General features: G+C 38.0%; 1 protein-coding gene across 4 annotated transcripts in view; it reads left to right on the top strand.

The window, feature by feature from the left end:
• LOC148339695 (voltage-dependent calcium channel subunit alpha-2/delta-3-like) overlaps positions 1 to 23,931 on the top strand; it is a 104,705-nt gene that overhangs the window by 37,874 nt on the left and 42,900 nt on the right. For 3 of the 4 annotated variants that reach the window (XM_088289406.1, XM_088289407.1, XM_088289404.1), the window contains exons 5-13: positions 4,285 to 4,447; positions 7,528 to 7,659; positions 8,031 to 8,242; positions 9,382 to 9,456; positions 12,672 to 12,761; positions 13,748 to 13,861; positions 16,704 to 16,782; positions 18,661 to 18,794; positions 20,007 to 20,024. In XM_088289406.1, the coding sequence (XP_088145532.1) occupies positions 4,285 to 4,447; positions 7,528 to 7,659; positions 8,031 to 8,242; positions 9,382 to 9,456; positions 12,672 to 12,761; positions 13,748 to 13,861; positions 16,704 to 16,782; positions 18,661 to 18,794; positions 20,007 to 20,024 (1,017 nt within the window). The remainder of the gene's footprint in view (positions 1 to 4,284; positions 4,448 to 7,527; positions 7,660 to 8,030; positions 8,243 to 9,381; positions 9,457 to 12,671; positions 12,762 to 13,747; positions 13,862 to 16,703; positions 16,783 to 18,660; positions 18,795 to 20,006; positions 20,025 to 23,931) is intronic. The other variant, XM_088289405.1, reaches the window with a different exon arrangement.

Consider the following 23,931-nt stretch of genomic DNA (forward strand, 5'->3'; position numbering starts at 1 on the left):
TTTCCAGTCATACTTCCCCACCCTGGGAGTGATGAAAGTTGAAAGTGAACACCAGAGGGTTGAGGCGTCACGGTCCTTTTTGGTGCCCTATCTCTTTCCTCCTTGTGGCTGTGACTCAATTTTATGCTTTATGTGTTGCTTCTATAAAATGTGCACATGGAACTTGTGCGATTATTAGATGGGAAAATGCCGTTTGCTTCTATTTTTCAACTTCGCAAAAATACTAAACATGCAATTTTTTTTTTTGCGAAGACAAATATTACAGCAGAGCAAAGTTTGGGTGCAAGATCATGGCTTAGAATAGAATAGAATAAAATCGATATTTTTCTGAACAATAACCATACGTATGAATTCATTGCACAGCACAAAATGGGTGAGGAGGATTTATGAAATAATCAGAAAACATGGTGTGAGAAGCTGCTAAATAAGAACAATTGAAGCCATTTATTTTTGTAACCACTACATTTAAAAATAATTTTTTTTTGTATTAAGTTAGTATAGAATTCATATGTATAATATTCTGCTTCAAATTCAGCTCTTTTCAATTAATATCTGAACAGATGTGGACGCTGATCTTTTAACCTGGCGCAACGTAGATTAATCACATGCAATATCATTTATCCAATCTGAGACAAACTGCGGTGGTGAATTTTGTGCCTTTTCATACTTTTGTAGTAGCAATTGCAAACGTGCACACACAGTTTTTCCAGTGCAGCGCAGGTAAAATGAGAGGTGACAGGAATGACTTTTATTCTTGTGTCAACATTTGTGACGTGCCAGAAACAAAAATCATCGCTACATATGGTCCACACGATTGAGCACTACAATTTTGGGGCGTCTGAATGGTCTAAGTGCTGAGTTGGGAGCCAGTCACAAGAAGGAGTCATGCGATATGACACCTATGACAAAAGCTCTCTATTTCCTTGCACCTGGGTCATTTGTCTTCAAAGTACAATGACACTTGAGGGGGCCGTCTCCCAGAGCAGATTTTTTTGGCGCGCTATCAGAAGGCTACATCCAATTCACGCACGCTCGTCTTTTAGGTTTTTGCCTGCTTCCCCAGAATGATGGGAAAATTACATTTCTTTTCTATAACTGTTTGTCTTCCTCTCACACTTGCAATTTTATCACTTCAAACCTCATTTCACGCTTGCGGTTCTCTTCCCCGGTTTGCCATGATAAAAACCATCAGAGCTACTTTAAGTGCAAAAACCTCTTTTAAAATATGGTGGTCTCCCCTCCTTTTACACCTGTTGCCAATAATGTCTGTAATCTGTTAGAGTGACTGAACAAGGAATTTACCGGCCACTGTTTGGGGATTTTAGTAATTGGGATTAACAGTGAATGACACATTCATTGCCATTGACGGGTATAGAAGCCAAAAAGTACATTCATTTTACCAAGGCTGGCAATGAATGTGTTAAATTAAATTAAAATAACATTTTCTGACATTGCACCCTCACGGATTGCTTTCATTTCATAATCCCGACACTTTGCCGAGTGATTTATCTGATTTCTACACAGTGAAAAGAACAATCAAATACTTCAATAAGTATCAGGGTAGCAAATTGCTTTGAAAATATTCATGGAATCGACACATTTCACACCATCAGAAGAAAGATTGAAAGGGTGAAAAAAAAAGATAAAACTGACATAACATTCCATAAAGCTTACACATGTAATGTTTGAGTATGACTACCTCTTTTTTTTTTTTTTTTTTTTGACGCAGGGAACTAAGATATGCTCCACTATTTACTTGCTCTCGTCCCCCTCCTCATCCTCTCGTCTTCTCTCGAGCCCACACTGAGTGGGTGCTGATGGTGCAAATGCGGTCTTTCGGCATCAAGATCAGGTTGTTCACATCATGATCACGGACTGCATTAGTGGCGCCGGGCACTCCTTTACTGACTGTACTATTGCAATTGCATAATTGACTTTTCGCAGACACCTACACATGGACACGCGTGCGCACGCACAAACACGCGCGCAGATGCAAACACACATATTTCACGCCTACACTCACTCCAAAACTGTAGAAACTCTCAGGCTAATGGGTGCAATTTTAATCAAAATTAAAGCCCACGTGCTGGGAATTTAAATAAGTCTATTAACAGAGTCATTAAGCACTGTTTTGTCGTATTTCTTTCATCTCACTGTACACGCTCGATACGATAGTTTAAAATTACATTTATCGGGAGTAATTTTTTCTCACCAGGACGCGGTGGATTGTATTTATTACATTTTCTTCGCAGTCTTTCTTTTGAGATTTGGATGTTACCACGAGGAAGAGAAAGCACACAGAGATAGTGAGTTAAAGTTGAGGCAAATTCAGAGTAGAAATATTAGTGGGAAAATCTGAAGCTGGACGCATTCTGAGATGAGACAAAAGGTTGAATCGGTTGATGAGGACTGATGGCAATGAACACTAGGTGAGGAGAAACAGCCAAAGCAAGTGTTGGAGAAGCAGTGAGGCGATTTTGGCAGGACGTGAGGGCCATTAAAATGCGTTGCGAGCAAAGATTTATTTATGTAGAGCGTTTCATACATGAGGCAACTCAATGTGCTTCGCATTTTTACAGTATGACATTTAAAGGCAGAAAGAATTGAAGACTTTAAAAAAATAAAAAAATAATTAAACACATTTAAAAAGCAAAGTAGGGAAATAAAAAGTTTGTTTGCTAAAATTACTAAAAGAACGTACAGCGCAGGAACATCATTTTGGAAACAATTATTATAAAAGGTCTTAATCATCAGTAACGGATAGACATGATGCGTTACTGTATCTGAAAAGAGAAAGCTTTTCATTAATTTACTGTTTGAAAATAATAAAATGAATAAATCAAGTGGTGGCATGTGTCATTAACAGCTGGGGATTGGGAAAGATTGTTAAATATTTTTTACTATCTTGTCTATGTCTTGCAAAAATGCGGACAACATCCAAACTCCACGCAGGAGGATGCGACTTGAGATTTCCAACGCAGAAACTCTAGACAAGGGATGGGCAGCTGGCTAAAACATATTTTGGGGAAAAAAACGCATCTTGTTTTATTATTCATTTAATTTTTTTTTTTTCAAACCTAAAGAAGTCTCTAAAATACACTGATAAACATTTAGAACAAACAGCGGGGAGAAATGGGGAGAAAAAAAAATCATGGAAAAACTGAGAAAAATCCAAAGTAGGAAAAATATAGATATGAAAAAAAAACAATAAGAAAAAAAATCTCTGTGGGGTCGACTCTAGGTTGAAGTTGTAATATCACCAGTCACCACTAGATGGTAGAACTCTTAGTTGCACTTCCACTGGGTCTTCACTACAATGTGTATTTTTTTTTGCTGATTTGGCATGAAATACAGAACAAACATAGAACCTCAATAATATTAACGTTTTGAGTATGTTGATTGAAATAAAATAAAGCAAAAAAAAATTTACAAAATAATTTTTTGTACTTGGTTGTTTTTTTTTTTTTCTGCAGTTTTGTGCCATTCTTGCTTGGTCATTTTAATGCAAAAGAATCGTCTGCAATGGAGAAAAAAAATATTGCTTGCTTCCAGCCGTTTATTGTCCGTGTTAGGCGAGTGGATCTTTTATTCATGCATTGCAAAATGTATTATAAAAAATGAAGTATATTAAGAGCTTGTATTTTGTACGATGCATTTATTTTGTCTACATTTAAAATAAACCCGGTTAGAAAGTGTGTGGTCCTATGTAGCCCTCCATTAGCAATGATGAAAAATGTTGTCCCCCGCCCCCGCCCCCCGCCCAAAAAAAAATTAAGGTGTTCCAGACTGTGAAGCAGGCGTGGTAACCACTTTCCCTCTTTGCTGCCCAGCTCTAATACTCAAAGCGTTAACATGTTGATAATATCTTTTATTGTGAAATAATTTCCCTTTTTCCACTATCCTGAGCGTTCTAATCTACGTGTTATGCTTTCCCCTCAGGCTTCAGCCATGGGTGGTATCTTTGCTTCGGGGATGCAGGGAGCCATGTGTGCTATATTTATCTTGCGCCATCATTTATTAATACTCTTTCCAGTATATGCAGCACTAAAAATACAGCAAAGCCAGGACACCGCATGCAGCATGTTGATAGAAAAGGACTGTGCTGGCGAGAGGGCTGAATTGCGAATTCAGCTTTTTATCACACTAACATCATGCATGTCTGGGATGATTCAGAGATTCAGGTTACATCAGCATCGATAATACTCTCTGACTCAGCACTTGGATGCAATGCTTAAGTCTATTTCTTTGTGTTCAAATTCCTTTTTATCTCTCTCTTGTCCCCAGTATGAATACTTCAATGCAGTTCTGATCAATGAGGTGGATGAGGGGGGGAACAATGTGGAGCTGGGAGGAGAGTTCATCCTACAACCTAATGACCACTTTAACAACCTGTCGGTCAACCTTAGTCTCAGCGTGGTCCAGGTGCCCACTAACATGTACAACAAAGGTATGTTCACAACCTCGTTTTTTTTGCGAATAATTGGATACTGAATAATTCATCTGTGACAATTAGGAAGTTTGCTTTCTGCACACCGTGGCTGCATTTGCATTTGTGAAATGAAGCACTTTCGATTATTTCTTTATTTGAGCAACATTTCAAAAAGTCACTCGTCTAATTCACCGTTCACGCAGTCAGCCCAATGAAGTCGAGCCTTTGAACAGCGCTTAGTGGACAGACTACATGTCGCGGGCGCTTAAGTCAGCTACCCGAGGCGGAATTATATGGGGAGAGAGTGCGTAAAAGGGAAGAAAGTAGGTTAAGTCAAACTGATGGAAGGGCCAAGACACACTTTAATTATTACTAGGTGATGGGAGGTGAAAAAAATCAAATGAGAGTGACAGAAGGAGATTGAAATGAAATGGAAAGGAAGTGACAGAAATTTCTATGAGAGTGAGACTGGCAGGCTAATGCAAGGAGAGGAAGCGTAATCTTGATTTGATTCCCTGGCAAATGAATAGAATAGGCCACGCACAGACCGAGAGGGAAAGATCTGAGAGAGTTTTTAAATCCTCTGGCTTTGTTCACTGGTAGTGAGAACGTGGATGTATTTGCTGGGACTGCAGGGAGCTTGTTTGGTGGGCAACAACTCGCCCAACTGCAAAAAAAAAAAAACACTAAGAGGCTTGGATTAGAGGAAAGAATGATTCTTGGAACATTTTCATATAAGCACTTGTGCTTTGAAGTCGGGGTTGCATGTCTCCAAGACCCAGAGAACGTTTAGTTATGGTGTCCTCCTCCTGTTGCACTTTATGATGCTGGGGCAGAAAGTCAACAACAAAGTCAGTCTATCAATGCAAACAATACGTAGCAAACATATTACAAAACATATATATATATATATATAAAATATATATATATATATATATATATATATATATATATAATATTTATTTATTTTATGTATATTTATTTATTATATATATATATATATATATTATATTTATTTATTTTATGTATATTTATTTATTATATATTTATTTATTTATTTATTTTATATATTTATTTATTTATTTTATATATATATATTTATTTTATATATATATATATATATATATATATTTATTTATTTTATATATATATATATATTTATTTATTTTATATATATATATATATATATATATTTATTTATTTTATATATATATATATATATATATATATTTATTTATTTTATATATATATATATATATATATATATATATATATATATATTTATTTATTTTATATATATATATATATATATATATATATATTTATTTATTTTATATATATATATATATATATATATATTTATTTATTTTATATATATATAGATATATAAAATAATTTGTTATATATATATATATATATATATATATATATTTATTTTATATATATATATATATATTTATTTATTTTATATATATATAGATATATAAAATAATTTGTTATATATATATATATATATATATATATATATACATATATTTATTTTATATATATATATATATATATATATATATATAATATATATATATTTTTTTTACATTTTTTAATATATTTATATATTTATTTTTTTATTTATTTAAATTTTTTTGTCAGTTTAAACTCGTGTTTATCCATTGCATATGGAACTGTTTGAGCCTGTGCATTGTGCATTTTAATTTTGTGACTTGTTATCCAAACTCCACACTGCATTGTTGTGCAAATGCTCCACATCCAAATATTTCTCCCCTCCAATCCACGGAGGTGGGTTGGTGTTGCATATCAAGCTCGCTTCCAAAAGACTAATTCATTCATGGCTTATTGGCACGAGTGATGACAGCACAACAATGGTGCCCGCGTCGGAGATGATGAGGAACGTCTTATTTGCTTTTCTGTCTCCGTTTCACGTCTGCGCTCCTTTGTCCACATCGCCATCTACACTGAATTTTTTTTCTCAATGTCAGGGTTTTGTGTTTACTGTAAAACCGTTTACAGTAAAAATGAAAGTATTTTACTGGCAGTGGCGAGCCAGTAAACTGCTTTAATTTAAATTTTTTTACAACAGACCAGCAAACCAAATCTTGCACCCGTTTTGTTGTGAGGCTGATCACCAACGTAGCCCCACCAGGGTCACACGAATAGTCCTGGTCTGAACCGGTGATGGGACAATTGTGATTTTCCAGGAATGTTGGAGGGGTGATCATTTGAAAACACTGGCACATATTAATAGAAATAAAAATGTGATTATTGATATTTATACATGATTACCATTAATCGCTATTAATAATATTTAATCATAATTACAGCCTGGATTATTATTATTTCTTTATTTTTTTTTGCTTTAGCCTGATGTTGATTCCGATAAATTTGGATGACCCATTAATCGAACGATTTAAAAAAAAAAAGAATAAAATAAACAAATTACTTAAAGCAATAAAAATATGACGTGCCAACAAAACGTTCAACTTGTTTCAACATTCATACAATACAACTTTTACAACTTTATTTAGTGCATTTTTACGACAGCTGCAGCTGTAACAAAGCACTTTTGGTAAAACTTACAACAGAAAGGAATGTTAGTAAAACCTTTCTGCCTATTTGGGGAGCCATACTTGAACATAATCTATTTTATGTATTTAATATGTACAAAAAATAAATAATTAGTTTTTTTAAAAATGCAGATATTTGACCATCTTTCAAATGGCTCATATTGTTCCATTAAATAGGTCGGGCCTTAATAATACCATTAGTAAATGTAATTTAAGCACATTTCTTATTTCAAAAGTGCGAATCAAACTCGTTGCACTTTGTTTATCCATTCCCGAGAAGTCACTCCCAGCTTGAAAAAGGTTGGTGACCCCCTGCTCTTGCACCTTGTGTACAATGTACTGCACAGTACAAATTAGTTGTCAAGACAAGTTCCACACCACAGTGAGCTTTGTACAACAGTTTGACTGAAAGCACACAAACATTGTGTACTAATGTCACTACTAATCTATTATTTATTTTTTTGCTAAACTTGTCCTATTTTCTACCTCATCCCCTCTCCCACCATGAATGATTAGACTCTGCCATTGTTAATGGTGTGTACTGGTCGGAAGCCTTGAACAAAGTGTTTGTGGATAACTTTGAACGAGACCCATCACTCATCTGGCAGTACTTTGGCAGTGCCAAAGGCTTTTTCAGACAGTACCCGGGTAAGTGTGCGTTTGTTTGCTTCTCTTTTTGCTGGGTGGTATTTCTCTGTTTTTGTCTCCATTTTCCTGAAATGTCGCTAATGGTATTTAAGCCTGATGTTGGCGTGAACATAAACGGAATAGTATAATTAAATAGCTATGAATACAATTAATATTTGATTGCTTGTGTTTTTTTTTTAGGCTAAGCAGAACAACAACAAAAAATTGATTTCAGGTTTTTTTTATGCTCTCGAATCAACATTATTGTACTAAGAATCCTCAAGAACGTTCCAAATTTAGCAATGAAACTGGGGAAATGTTTTTTGTTGCTATTGTCACTTGCTATTGTCACTCATATAATTGACGTCATTCACTTGTGTCCACTATCTAAGGGATTAAATGGAAACCGGATGAACACGGGGTCATTGCTTTTGACTGCCGTAACAGGAAGTGGTACATCCAGGCGGCAACCTCTCCAAAGGATGTCGTGATTCTTGTGGATGTCAGCGGAAGCATGAAAGGTCTCAGGCTGACCATCGCTAGGCAAACTGTCTCCTCCATATTGGACACGCTCGGAGATGATGACTTCTTCAACATCATTGCTGTAAGTTTACATACCTTATTTTTTTAACTCATAATAAGGGACAGTCACAATGAACAGGTCAATTTAAAAAAATATATATACATTTTCATATATGCCAGTGTTATACCGGCGTTATAACAGCGTTATAAGACGCATCAGGTTATAAGGCACATCACTGCACATTAATGGAACCAAACAAGTACAGGAAATGAGTCAAACTTAATTTCACTGCCAATTGACATCCATACATAAGATGCGCCAGTTTATAATACTCACTGTTGATTTTTGAGAAAATGAAAGGATTTTAGGTGTGCCTTATAGTCCAAAAAAAACGATAACTACGGTATAAAGCATGATAAACATGACTTTGAAACTCACTTGGTTTGGGATTCAGAAGCCTTGATCCACTCTTGCTAAGATAAGAAGAAATGCTGGAACAAATCAGCGTTCTCCCTTGTCACGCTCTCAGCCAATTAGCAGCCTGCTAAATGAAGATTTGAAGAAAAAAAAAAGACAGTTGTTGATTGGATCCCGCCTCAGGCACCACTCAGCCATTGTTACTGTGCGTGTGTGTGTGGGGGTGGGCGTGTGTGTGTGTGTCACCACGCACACGTCTGTGTCTGATGGTGTTTCACATCAAAATGTAGCCTGTCACATTGCCAGCCCACATTCTGTCTCGCCACAGAACAAAGTTGTCATTATCATTTCAGAGCCTAATCACATTATTTAGAAAATTCTTTTGGAAAAGTCCAGAATGATTTAGAAAATATGTTTCTCAATCCATTTGGCTCATTGGCTCGTTTCATTATTGTTGTTTCGATCGTAATTACACACACAAAAAAAAAAAGAAATTGGAAGTTTGAAGAAATATTTGGATAGTCAAGATTAATTGTTTTGTTTTGTTCTGAAATAATCTTATTTTCTTTTGTGGCTACTTTATTCATTAACCAATTGGGGAGTGGTGGGAATGTTAGACTCCATCTCTTGTCTTTCCTGCACTTTTATGTTTTTTATTATCGCTCCGTGGCAGGCGTTCCAGTTTGTGGATTGTTTAAGTGCGCGGCCTCGCATTAGGCATTGCGTAACCACTGAATTAAACGAGTATTGTACATTTTGGGGAAACGAATGATAACTTACTGATTCCATTTGCATTGTTTCAGTACAATGAAGAATTGCATTATGTGGAGCCATGCCTGAATGGAACGTTGGTCCAAGCGGACGTCGCCAACAAAGATGTGAGCCCTCTTTCAGTCTCTTGTTATTTCCGCCCGTCAAAAGACAGACACTTCGAAGAAAATTAAAAAGTCTCCAATTAATCCATATGCTGAAGCTAATTAGGGCCGGTTTCAAAGACGTTTGCTCATCAGGTTAATGGTTTTGTTCGGTTGACTGTACCTGAAAGTTTCATATTTGAATCTTGGTCACGCATGGAATATATTGATCATGTGTGGCTTCTGGAATTACTCATTTGCAATACATGCTTAACCAATTTTTGGACTATATACAATTTTCAAAGACGACCCCTTCCCCCCCCCATCTTTCATCATGCAGTAAATGTCCATCGTTTGAATCGTATTCGTCTTAATTCTCGCTGCTACATCATCTTAAACTTTCTGATCTTTTTGGGATTTTCCACCTTTTTTTAACCATTTAGTGCTAGTTTTGCGTTGGGTGAAAGGGTATTAATTTTTTACAGCGTTTTAGCCTTGACATATTTTTGCCGGTGAATACTGGTTGAGGTGCACTCCTGTGATACGGCAGCCCGTTTAAAACATTCCGTCGTCTCCTTTATTTTGCCCTCTTCAACTGTTGTGTCATAATGAAAATTTGCACTTCGCAATATTTCAACGTTTTATTGGTGATATTTTATTCCGTGAGGAATATCGACAAGATTGGACTGCCCACCGTTTGCTGACACAACAGTCGGGTGCTTTGCTGCAATTCAAAAAATTAAGGTCTAAATACTGTATAGAAAGTTGAGTTACATCCTTTGGAATGTCAATTTGGGATTAAATAGTTAAACTTTATTAAATTGGGCCATAACTTACTTGAAAAATGTGAGTTTGTATTGTACATATTTTAGTGCCATGAAACATTTGCCTCATTTTTGTTTTTTTGACTCCTTTTGGTCGTCTGGTGGGTAAATATCAACTGGTTCGGATTTTAACTGAAATGAAAATAAAGAAGCTCTTTTAAGAGGCTTCACATTATTTTATTTTTTTCTTCAGTTTAAATTTGTTGACCATTGACCAAATTGATATTATCTAGCATTGTTAAAATATTGGACAATAACTATTTCAATTGTAGAGTTGAGGCTTATGAAACTACAATTTAAAAAAAAAAATTGATTTTGCATTTTTCTTAAACAAACAAAATACGGAAAAAATCCTTCCGCAAAAAATGTTAGAAGACCTTTCTCCCAAGTAAGAAAAAACATAAAACAAAAATCCATGCCTCGATTTTCTTTGCTCCTGATGCTGCTGAGTGTTGTGGGGAAACCTTTTTTACTGACAAAAAGAGTAAACTACAACCTGGACTAATGGCCAGGCGAGCAAAGAATATACACTTAATGAGGATAAAATAACTAAATCAACCCCACGTTATTGAGTCCCCAAAAAATATTCTAACAAAAGTAACTGAAAGTCATCATCTGATTCACCGGCATTCATCAATATTACCGCTGACAGTGGCGTCGATAGTTGGATTGATCTGCTAGGCCGTCACTACCGTTAATATGGATACACTATCATGTCACTCGAAGTTGCTCATTATACCGTAAGCTTTTGTTAAACAGTCTTCAAATACTGCAAAATAATTATTAACATTACCTCAGAGCTGCTTGGAACGCCAATTATTGTGCACACATCCTCCCACCGGCACCCTGCTGTGATATAGATTGATTGTCCCATTGTGTTGGGACATTTATAGGAATCTGAGCTCACAAACATAAAGAACAAGTTCTTTCCCGCTGTCACACTCAAATGCAGCAAGGTAATATTTGCTGTGCTCTGGGGTGTAACCATTTATTGGAACTGATTAACCTTTTTTTTTCCACGCTAAAGGAAAGGTTGTGCCTCTTGCCATTCCCAGTCGTATCGGCGACGCCGGAGGTTGTTTTGGCGTAATTATTGTATATGCGCGCGAGGTGTGGGCACGGTGCGGTGTTTGCGTGCGCCCAAGCTTGAATGAGCAGACACTGATGGAGACTTAATAGAGCTTTGGCCTCCCACTGAGTGTGGAAAACCTTCTCTCCTCCCAGTGGAGCCAAAGACCCCAGGCGATAAATAAAGAGGGAGTGGAAAGTAAAGGTGGGGAGAAATAATAATGGAGGATGGTTACAATGTGGGTCAAATGTTGATGGAGCTGTGCAGAGATGCCAAAAAGTGAAAATGTGTAAAAATTGATTTCCCATTTGGTTGGGCATATTAAAGATCAACAGAACACATTTAAGGTGTTTCATAAGTGAGGCAGGGAGAAATTCACCATGCAAAAATTCTCTTTTCGATAATATGCAGCCAAACTTAAACCATAAAGACCATAAATTTATTTTTACCAGTAGTTGGATTTATGTGAAATGTGTGTCAACCCTTTAAAGCAGGTGAGGGCAAACTACGGCCCGGGGGCCACATGCGGCCCGTTAAACAGTTTAATCCGGCCCGCCGAACTTGAAAAAAAATTTAATGAATAAACCTTGTTGATGTATTTTCTAAATACTGTGGTTTTTCAACGACATGTTTTGTTGTAATGCTTTTGTTCACCTTCATTTAAAATTAAATGTATTTTTTTTTCTCCGATGAGATGAGGTCACCAAAGCACTCCATCCATCTGGTCCTGGTCCAGCCCCTCTGTCAAATTTTAGAACCCATTGTGGCCCGCCAATAAAAACGTTTGCCCACCCCGGCTTTAAAGGGAAGTCAACCACCCCCAAAAGAATATGTTCTATGCGCTAAGTCTAAACATGGCATTCTGATTCATATTGCATTTGCGGAATATGAGTTAAGCAGTAAAATCCAGAGTTTTTTTGTTTTTTTTTTTCATCCCATTTTGTTACTTCTTTTGTCTAAAAATGACATCACAATTGCTCAGGGCTTAGATAATGACCAATCAAGGCTCACCTATTTTATGCTGAGCCATGATTGGTTTTATCTAAGCCCTGAGCAACTGTGATGTCATTTTCAGTCGACAGAATGACAAAAATGGCCGCCTTCTGAAAAGACGAAAAACTGGTGAATTTTACTGCTTAACACAATTAGAATGCTGTGTTTTCGACTTGTGGGCCTGCATAGAACATATTCTTGTAAAAAAAAAAAAATATTCCTCAAGACTTTGCAGTACATTCCAACAATATGTGAAAATATGTTTGTTTCCGTCCGTCGCTAAAATTTGCCCAGGCACAGAACAAAACACACTTTTTCAAATATTTTCCTTTCCCTCTGCCATATTCTTCCAGCATTTCCGGGAGCACCTTGACAAGTTGTTTGCTCAAGGCATCGGAATGTTAGACATTGCTTTAAGCGAGGCCTTCAATCTTCTAAGTGAGGTAAGAACTATGCCAATGCGTTATCACTTCAGACGTTCACTTAGATCTGTGGTCTCAAATGCGCGGCACGGGGGCCATTTGCGGCCTCCAGGATGATATTTTGTGACCCTCTACTTGACGTCAGGGTTAAATCTTTTTTCTTCCCATGTGGTTGCCCAGGGTGTTTTGTGTTTATGGGAAAAAAAATTTTAAAACTAATTATATATATATATATATATATATATATATATATAAATCACTTATGGGCACGTGACAGCTTTCAGTAAAACATATGACCAGGTCACCAATTTAGTTCAAATTCTGAGGAACATAAATATTCTTAGCTATTATTAATAAAGATTGAGAAGATTGGATTAGTGGTACCTTTTTTGAATAATTGAATTCATTTTTTGTGGAATCCTTGATGTAAATTGAGATTGAGATCCAATGCCTTGATGTTCTAACATCATCACTACGCTGGAATCCAGCAGGATTATAAAATGCATTTAAGATGAAGGAGGCACGGCTCCAGGATTTTTTTGGCTTGAACAATGTCAGGGTGCTGAAAAAAAATCATAAATATATTTAAAATTCAAATATAAAATTAAAAATTGAATGAGCATAAATGGGACTATTCATTTTCATTTTGCAAGAGTACTCCGACTTGCCAGTACAGAATTCTTGATTTTCAGCATGCAATTCATGAAGTCACACAGAAGATAAAGTTACACATTGAATGCAATCATTTGATCTGAGTCAAACTCCATCACAACAGATCCTCAGTCACTGGAAAAAAGGTATGATAATAATAATATCCGTTTCAGTTTTCTGATTAGTTAATGAAATCTGATTAAAGATGCGCTGCCTTCTCCAAAGGGAATCATATTCGGTGCTGTATTCCGCGTGTTGATTTTCAATGAGTATGCATTGTGTTGCCGTGATGTGCTGATTCCGGTATCCCCGAGTAACTCTGCCCTCCTTTTCTCACTCGCTCCTCGTCTTCCCAGTTCAACGAGACCGGTAGAGGCAGCGAGTGTAGCCAAGCCATTATGTTGGTTACAGATGGAGCAGTGGATACGTACGATGCCATCTTTGCCAAGTTCAACTGGCCAGACAGGAAGGTAGCGTATTATTATATGCACGCAAAACATGATTGCATTTTTTATACTGAAAACACCAACACCCGACTATGAATAAATTTTAAAAAAAAATCTGATTATTTTTTATTAATATAATCCACAGCAATTTTGCTCAAAGACACATAACAGCATTAAAAAAGCAATAATATGTCAAGAGAGATCGTTAAAATGTTTTGGCCATTTGAAGTCAAGTTTGCTGTGGGTCGATGTCCGTGTCGTTCCAAATGTGTTTGGGATGGGCTAGCAATGGAAAACGGCATTGTGCCACCGGGTTCTGTGTCTGGTACTGTGTGGTACCTTTGAATTTGATCAATTGAGGAACAACAGTGACCAAAAGCAACAAGTCGTCCTCTCAAACGGCCACTGCATGATTGTTTTGTTGTCAACTCAGTGTTGTGAAAATCGCTGGGTTGGGAAGCAAATGTTGAACAATTCAGTCAGTTCCTCTGTAACCTTCTGTTAGATGTTTCAAACAAAAGGCTACCACTGAAGCCGTCCTGAGAGGCAATTTTGTTGCTCTTATTTTTACGATTAAAAAAAGGAAGGAGATGGAGACCGTTTTCTTAGTAATTAATCATGACTAAGGGCGGTGGTGGGCAGACTTTTTGATCGGTGGGCCACCGTGGGTTCTAAAATTTGACAGATGAGCCGGACCAGAAAAAGATGAATGGAGTGTTTTGGTAACTTCCCCTCATCGAAGAAAAAATAATTTTAAATGAAAGTGAACAAAAGCATTACAAAAATATGTATTTCTTTGAAAACCCACAATATTTAGAAAATAAAACATTAACAAGGTTTATTCATTTAATTTTTTTCAAGTTGAGCGGGCCGGATTAAAACGTTTAACGGGACACATGTGGCCCCCGGGCCGTAGTTTGCCCACGGCTGACTTAGGGACTTATTTACATAAATGAGTGTGGTAGTGCACATACTGTGCTGTTGAGGTGAAACAATTAATCAATAACACTGGGAACAATAAAAAAAAATAATAATAATTTGTATTAGATTTGTATGCTGATTAAAATTAAAATTGGCATGATGATCCCAAAATTGTCGTCCGTTTTTTCTAGCACATCAAGTTTTTTTCTCCACAGTTTACATTCCAGAAAAGCACAATTCAAAGTACAAAGTAAGTACAATGAGACTCATCTACATCTTTGTAGCAACTTTTTACGCAGTCACAAATTAGACGGTGAGAGGTGCGTGCAGCTCCCAATAGGTCAGTACTATCAATATATGCAAACAGATAGTGAGAAAAACAGGAATTAAAAAAATTCATGCTTGCTTTTCTCTCAACTTTGTTACCACAGGCATACAGTTGTAAATTCTAAATTTTGGTGGTCCACCTTGTGACCCCCTTCACCGACTTCTGACTGCTGCCTCAAGGCTGAAGATCAGTGACGATTCCTATCGTTCATTTGATCAAACACCCTGCCGATAATAGAAGTCTTCAGTCACTGTCGCTCTACAGAGGTTTTCCTCCCTCTGCTGTCACTTTTCCTCACCCTCAGTGACACAATCGTTTTAAATCAGAATGGAAATGACTTTTTAATAGTCTTCACTCCAGTAGATCCAAATTGTAATCGTGAAGTATTTTCAGAAATCGGCGGCTTCAAGTAAACATTGATTTATTTACGTTGTAAATATTTCAAACGGTATTTTTTTACATTCACATGTGCATTCAGGTAGGTTGAAGATTGCATGCTGCGACTGCTTGTTTGTACTCCTGCAACATTTTTCACCGCAGTCAATTACTTTCATATTTCATAAGACCTCTCAACGACCAGTGATGTGCACTTCAGACACTTTCCGATCCATAAGCCTCCATGGAGCAACTGTAAACCTACTGACATAATGTGTCACATTGATGATATCGTCCAAAATTTTCCACATGTATAAATATCTAATTAAAAAGCAACCGTTTTATAAAATTCCTAACAGCTAATGATGAAACATCACTATACATACTGAAAAAGACATTATGGGCTGTGTAACAGGTGGCGAACTGTAACGGATTCTTTGCTAAGACTGTAGCAATATTTATGAGTCTACTCTATGTCAAGTGAAACAAAAAGTAATTGGACTTTAGAAAATATTTTTAAAAAAAAAGGGGGTGGCATTGCTTATCTCGTTCCATCCCGACCACGTCAGCGTCCTTGAGCACAATACTCCTCCCACAGTCGCTCTTTGATGCTGCGTCAGAGAGAAAAGCGCAATACAAGTGACAGCCCATGAAGAACGGACAAAGACGAGTCTAATAAATATACTTTGTATGATACACTTACTTGAAGTGGAGCCTTTTCAAAATACGCTCATTCAAACGTGCGGCTTGCGATTCAGCGGACACACCAGCACATGCGCACGCACACACATAAGCGGACACATGCTGTCAGAGTAAAGAAAGGCAGTGGAAAATACAGACTTGGGTGCTATGACAGCTGTGCCCCTGTTTGGTCCAATCTGGCAAAGTATGCACTCTAGACACACACGCACGCACGCACACACACGCACACACACGTACCTGCTGCGACTTATTTTCTACTGAGGGTCTTCTTGATTACCATTTCTGTAAACTATCTTAAAAACATTTTATCTTTACTCCTCTCTTGTGTGTCTTCATTGCTCAAACATGATATTAATTCAACAAAAATAAAATCTGTTCTACCATCGATAGAACGGGCCCGTTAATCACTTGCAAATGCAGAATGAAGCCAGTGCCTTGTTTTTTTTTTTGACTGCATTATCTTCTCCTTGCTGGTGGGGCGGGCCCTGTGGAAATACGATTAGGATGACTGACGGGTGCTATCTGCTCTTTTTTCCACAGGTCCGCATATTCCCTTACCTGATTGGCCGAGAGTCAGCCTTTGCAGATAATCTCAAATGGATGGCATGCGCTAACAAAGGTGGGATCAAAATACTTTGTTCACCCTTTTAAATCATTTTTTATTGCTCAGAGAACCAGAAGCATGTTACTTTTGAGATACACAGAAACATTAGTCATTGCATTGATTGTTTTCGCATTGTCGTGTGTGTGCGAACTCTGATGGTCTTCAAGGTGAGGATGTGCCTGTGTGCTATTTGCCAAACGGTCTAATATTATGTAGTTGTGTGTTTTTTTTTTTTTTTACATTACTGCATACCCATCAGATCTGCAAAACGCAATCAGACTAACACCAGCCACAGCATTATGGGCTCTGTATTCAGAGAGCATAAAAACTTCTGTATTGTGATTTTCTAAATTGTTTTCATGATAGCCGCCTTTCTGTTCAACTCTAAGCCAGGGGTGGGCAAACCTTTTGATTGGCGGGCCACAGTGAGTTCTAAAATTTGACAGAGGGGCCGGACCAGGCGCGGATGGATGGAGTGTTTTGGTAACCTCACCTCATCGGAGAAAAAAAAATACATTGAATTTGAAAGGAAAATGAACAAAAGCATTACAACAATATATATATTTTTTAAAAAACACAGTATTTAAAAAATAAAACATTAACAAGGTTTATTCATTTAATTTGATTCCAAGTTCGGCGGTCCGAATTAAAACGTCTAACGGGCCGCATGTGGCCCCCAGGCCGTAGTTTGCCCACGCCTGCTCTGAGCAAAAGTAGGTTATTTATAACTTACGTCCCTGCGTCGTGTGCATTCAGGTCCATTAGAACATATTAATACTCTCATCATGAACAGCTCATACCTCTGCTCTCCTGGCCTCTCCCAATGACAGGTGGTCCATGTCCGTGAAATCAGGGAGGATTCTTTTTTGTTTATTATTTTTTTGCTCCCCAGCTCATCTCCCTTGTGTCATGGCTCAGCCCGAAGGACGCCCTCAGGCTTCCGGAGGGACGAGTCATTCTTCACTTGGCGCCATGATAAACGATGCTGCGGCACTGAGGCAGCTTGTTTTGTGCCTGATGTGAGCCGCTACGGCGAGTTTGTGTGTGCCGTAACCGACCAGTCTCATGCTGGTTTAATACCTTTTATCCCAACAACGCCGTTTCAGTATTTTGTGCCTACTGCCTTGTCGAAGTTTCGATTGTCGGGAATGATGCGTCCCCATCAAACATTGTTATGTATTAGTCTCGACTCCTCCGGCGCCGGCCCGTTTTTCCATGTGGAATAAAGGTCACCTGGACCGATGACCCCAAAATCAATTTCCTCTAGCTATGATTTTCTCCTTGACTGCCTCATGGTGATGGGGACAGTTTTCCTTCATGGACGGGTGGAAATGTGGTTTCTTTCGTTTCCTCTCTTCTCCTCGCCCCTTTTTTTGTCTCACTTACTGCTTCCTTGATTTCTTCTGCCCCCTGTTGAGATAACAGCCCATTCCCTCCTGCACGTCGACATTAGCATCTCAATGGTGATGTTATCGTCACGCCAAATAGCATCGCATTTGGATTAAATGACATAACATTTCCATAACACTTACTGTACTTATCCCCAAGTCCATGCTGGTTTTCCTTTCACTTGTGTCCGACTGCGGGGAATCATCTCGCTATTTTGTGAATGTGTATCAAGCTTCATCTCAAAGCCGTCTGCCGCCTGCTGAACTGCAAAGTATATTTTGGATGCAATTCCTTTTTTTTTTGCTTTTTTTTTTTTTTTAGGTAAAATGCAAGTGATGGTTGTGAAAAGATTGTGATGCTTTTCGAATATCAGTCTTTTTTTTTTTTTTTTTTTAATGCCACACTTTGGAATTTTTATCTCTGTTTGGGAGCAGCCAATTCAAACTATTATTGGTCATTTTATTGGTCATTCACAGGAGTTTCTTCTCCAACTTTTCACAACAGGTTACTTCACTCAGATATCCACGCTGGCAGACGTGCAGGAGAACGTGATGGAGTATCTCCATGTCCTGAGTCGTCCCAAGGTGATCGACAGGGAGCATGATACAGTTTGGACGGAGGCCTACATTGATAGCACTGTAAGTCGCCGAACTTAAATTTACTCAATCCGTCGGCGAGCTATTCCAACTTTTTTAGAATACCTTTTATGGCATGTGTATGTGTATGACAGAAGCGTTTCAGATAATGGATGGATGGATGCGAAATGATGGCTCTTCAAACCATGATTTTCATGTTTTGCACTTTATAAGAGGAAAGGACATCAACGTGTGGATTTTTACCAAAATATTACCAGTCCATATCATTGGTAGAGTTGATTTTCATTCAGCTGATGGTGGATCAATATCCCTCAGTTCTCCGTTCACGACTGACCTTTGATGAGGTCGTATTCTGCCTCTCGCGCAAAGTTAGCTGGGCTCGGTTTCAACCTGACCCTGAACAGGATAAACATTTTTAAAACGGATGAATGCCTACCTATCTTTAAAATAAAGTTAAGCATGTGCAAAAAAAAAAAAAAATGAAAATGGCACATTCACACCAAAAATTCAAAAGTACATAATTTGCTAAAATCCTTCATTCATAATCTTTTATGATCTTTTATGACGTGTTTTTTATTTATTTTTTTTTTTTAACAATTGTGGTTTTATTGTGTAAAGCAGTGTGAGCAAACTACGGCCGGGGGGCCATATGCGGCCCGTTAAATGTTTTCATCCGGCCCGCCAAATTTGAAATAAATTAAATGAATAAACCTTGTTAAATAAATTGTTGTATAATTGTAAATTGTTGTAATGCTTTTGTTCACTTTCATTTAAAATTAAATGTATTTTTTTTCTCTAATGAGGTCAGGTGACCAAAACACTCCATCCATCTGCTCCTGCCCGGCCCCTCTGTCAAATTTTAGAACCCATTGTGGCCCACCAATCAAAAAGTTTGCCCACCCTTGGTGTAAAGCAAGGTCTGTTCAAATATGGTTTGATGAGTTTGGTATGTTTGGGCTACTGTGCCTTTACCACAACGACGAACACTTCTGGATGAATTTGAGGTCTGAAATTCTCACACAAACCCTTAAAATGTTGTCAAAGGTTTGTGAATACATTGGTCAATTGTCCGTACTTGAGTCCACTGAGTGTGCGTTTTTTTTTTTTTTTTTTTTGTTGCACTCAGTTGTATAGCTTGTTGGACTTTGTCGAGTTGAAATTCACTGGCGTGATTTTTGCGAATCGGGAAAAAAAAAAAAAAAAGCAGTGACCTTTCCTGTCCTCTTCATCTATTTCCACTTGAACTGGCCCTAGCTGCCTCAAGCACAAAAGGTAAATACAAATTGTGATTTGAGATTGTTGCCGTGTTGTGATGTGCTGTGTTGAGGCCTGTGTGGTCGTGGGATGGCGTCATGTATGTCAGCTTGGTGTTAGATTCCACAACAATAAGACAGCATAGTTGGGGGAAACAACTATCACATTGTCTTACTGTGACTCTTCTTTCGGCTGTCGTTTCAAAGCCTCCCTTGTGGTTGTTGGTGGTAGTGTCTCTCTTGCATGTTTGATCGAACACGCAAACGCATCCGTACAAATGCTTAACTTTCATTCATCAGTGGTGATGTGACGTCAGCCATGCATGACACAATTTTCGGGGCTGGCAGTTTGATTATCATCGAGGCAGCGTTTTAATTTTTTTTCTTGTGCATTTTTTATGTGAAAACGAGCCTGTCTGTGGTATTAGTCTCGGTCTGATTTTCTGAAATAAATGTTATTTTCATAGTCCGAATGGAAATTCAGCTGCCCGTAACGACTCGTGGGATGATAATATGTCTTTAAATCATTTGTCCATCTCAGCGAAAGATTGTGAGGAGGTTGGACGGATTGGGAGGATGATTTGGACTAGGGTGCTCTTTTCAGTCGTCCATGTCGCCACTCTCTCCATGGACAAAAGCAGAGTGACGGAGGGAATATTTGACACTACAGAATCAATCACAGATGAGATTGCAGGTCAAAAAGCACAGGTCGCATTCGAGAGAAATAAATAAATATATAAATCCATATTTTGGGCCTTAAGTAGTCTGGCTGTGAAAACCGTATGCTCAGGTTGGCCAGATATTTACAGTGGGTCCAATAAGTATTGTGCAACTTAAGAATTTGCAAGTTCATCCATTTAAAAATGGAAAGGTATGTAATTTTCATCATCTGTCAGCCATCTAGTGGTGATTGGTGATATTACCACTTAAAACATATTAGAAGTTCAACACCAACATATTTGCATATTCACAGATTTTCTTTTCTTATTTTTTTCCAATATGCTCTCATATTTTTGATTTTTCAATTATTTCCCATCTCTTTTGCATCAAATTAGTTCAAACAAGTCCCATTTGTACAGTTAAGGCCGTAATCAATGATTTGAAGAGCGAGTAGCTTCTTTGAGAGTGGCGCAAGAGTTGTTTGTTGTCTGGCCACCCAGTTTATTTTTCTCATGCTTGATGTGTACTTATGATGAAAATTAGAAATCTCTCTTCTTTTTAAATGGTTGAACTTGCGCAATTATACGTTACGCAATACTTCTTGGCCCCACTGGATCAAATAGTCCTGTCTACCACAGAGCCCAAGAAGACCTCAGTAGCTCTGTGCTCCCACACCACATCCAGCCCACTTGTCCAATGGCACATTCTCCTTCTTTTTTTTTTTTTACAGCTCCATTCCGAACCACCACAGCACATAAACAGGCAACAACAGACCGGTGAAACAGCTGCAGTCGTTTATTAGGTCACAGTCACCTCAGATATTCTAGACATGTCCGTCTCCCTTCCTGAGGATGTTGATGACACGCATGAAAGGACGGGAACCAATATTGACGTGCCGGAGGGAGGGCGGGGGGCTTGTTGCAGCCGGGGAGCAATTAAAGAGCGTTTACTATATGGCGAAGTGGATAACTTGTCAATAATGCACGTGTAATAATCACTCTGTTTTATTTTAAGTGTTCATTTATCATGAGGGCTTTTTATGACGCATCCTACCTGGGCTGTTGCAACCTCCTTTGCAGTATCGCACACCGTCATTGTGCTCAGTCTCCACGGAAACAAAGGTCACCTCATTTGTCACGCGAACCTAGATTACAAGGTGTCCCCTGAGATATCAAACTTAGGGCATGGGTGTGTATTTGTGTTTTCAGGAGGGGGTGTTGCAATGTGTGTTTATTTGCGTCTCAAAAGTTTTTTAGCCCATGGCCTGTCAGGAAAAAAAGGGGCATCACTTTCTGTTCTGCGAGGTTCAAAATACAATCTAGCGCATAGAGCTAATATTTCTCGCACTGTGTGTTGCTTTTTGAGGTGAAAAAGATTGCAGGCTTGCTCACAAGTTGTTAGTCAGGTGTGAATCAAACAAAAACCCTAAACCTTCTCAGAACCACTTTGGGGTTATTTTTCATTCTCTGTTTTGAGCGCGCCTTATTTGAGAATTTGAGAAAAAAAAAGGTCAGTAATGATTGGGTCTTGAACTCATTCACTGCCATTGACGGATATAGACGGCAAAAAGTACATTCATTTTACCTGGGCTGGCAGTGAATGAGTCAACTCATTCACTGTCAGCCCAGCCGTGGGCAAACTTCGGTCCGGGGGCCACATGCGGCCCGTTAAACGTTTCAATCCGGCCCGCCAATCTTGAAAAATATTAAATAAATAAACCTTGTTAATGTTTTATTTTCTAAATACTGTGGTGTGTCAAACACAGATATTTTGTTGTAATGCGTATGTTCATTTTCATTTCAAATTAAATGTATTTTTTTTCTCTCCGATGAGGTGAGGTGACCAAAACACTCCACCCATCTGCACCTGGTCTGGCCCCTCTGTCAAATTTTAGAACCCATTGTGGCCCATCTATCAAAAAGTTTGCCCACCCCCAAGTTAAGGAAATTCAAATAACTGGTCAAAATCTCACAATTTGCCCACGCGGTGGTGGGTCTCTTCGTCCTTCTTCTTTGAGCTTACGACAAGGCAAATGAATGATTTTCCTCTACTTTCACAGTGATTTTGACATTTAAATATGTCGCCTCATGCTTCATTTCCTTTTATCTACTTAATACACTTTTTCATTTCCCAGCACAGCAGGACAAGCCTGAATTCCACCAAACGAATTAACATTCAAGCACATCTGGGCAGCCCGTCAATGGCGATGCTCAACAACCGTTGATTACAATACACAAAATCTCCTCGCCCATGTTTACAGTCCTGTGATAGATGATCCAATATACCGCACCTGAGCTTGGAAATAGATCTTTTTATTTTTAGATGAGGTCCTACTCATTCCCTCCCTGTCCTTTGATCGATACCATTTTTCCTGCAGCAAGGTTGTCCATTGTTACAGCACTAGTACTTATGTGTACTTCTTTTTCTCTTTGATGTCCAATATTGTGTCCTCAGTTGCTATTACCATCAGTCAAAGCTCAGGACACTGCTTCCTTTTCGCTCCGTGGCTGATGGAGACAGGATGGATGCTCGTAGTTTCCTGTCATTACCGCCTATTGGTGGTGGCGAAGTAGAGAGGGTGTTTTGAGGGTGTGCAATCTTTTCTGTAACACAATAGTTGTAAACTGATTGCTGCAGCAGAAATGGATGAAAAATAACTGGGTCAATATCGCATTAAAAGTGCATTCGATGTTCTCTTCATAATCACTCAGTGGTCATGAAAATGGAACAGAATAATAAAACCCTGAGATCTTGTTACAAGCGGTCACATTTTTGCACACTTATCACTCAAAATGAAATAATACATTAGAAATGAATTTACATGAATTGATTTTGGCCTTTTATTGTCCACAAGTTATTTGATAAATTTAGACATTTATTTTTATAATCATCGTAAACATTTTGCATATATCTCTGAAATTGCAAAGTAAATATGTATGCTTTTGTTTTCTCATTTTTTTTTTCGCATCATGCCAATGGTAACACGTCCCCTCTGTCATAGTGAAATTGATAAAAATAAAAGCATAATTCCAAGGTACACTCATTGAACAATACACAATCATCTTGCTAACGGAAACCGTATTGCTAAGGGGAGGTCCACTAAATGCTAACATTCGCCAAAAAATGTCCTTCTGTCAACCAGCCCGCTTATTTTACTGTTAAATGTGAAGTTCAATGAAAATTGTCAACTTTTTGCGGTGAAAGGTGGAAATCTCAATGGCCTTATGATAATTGTTGAATCAATTAACCTAGTTTATATTCTTAAC

Source organism: Idiotropiscis lumnitzeri, chromosome 3 (genome assembly GCF_059441095.1).
Source record: "Idiotropiscis lumnitzeri isolate Australia: NSW breed Sydney's pygmy pipehorse chromosome 3, RoL_Ilum_1.0, whole genome shotgun sequence".
NCBI lineage: Eukaryota > Metazoa > Chordata > Actinopteri > Syngnathiformes > Syngnathidae > Idiotropiscis > Idiotropiscis lumnitzeri.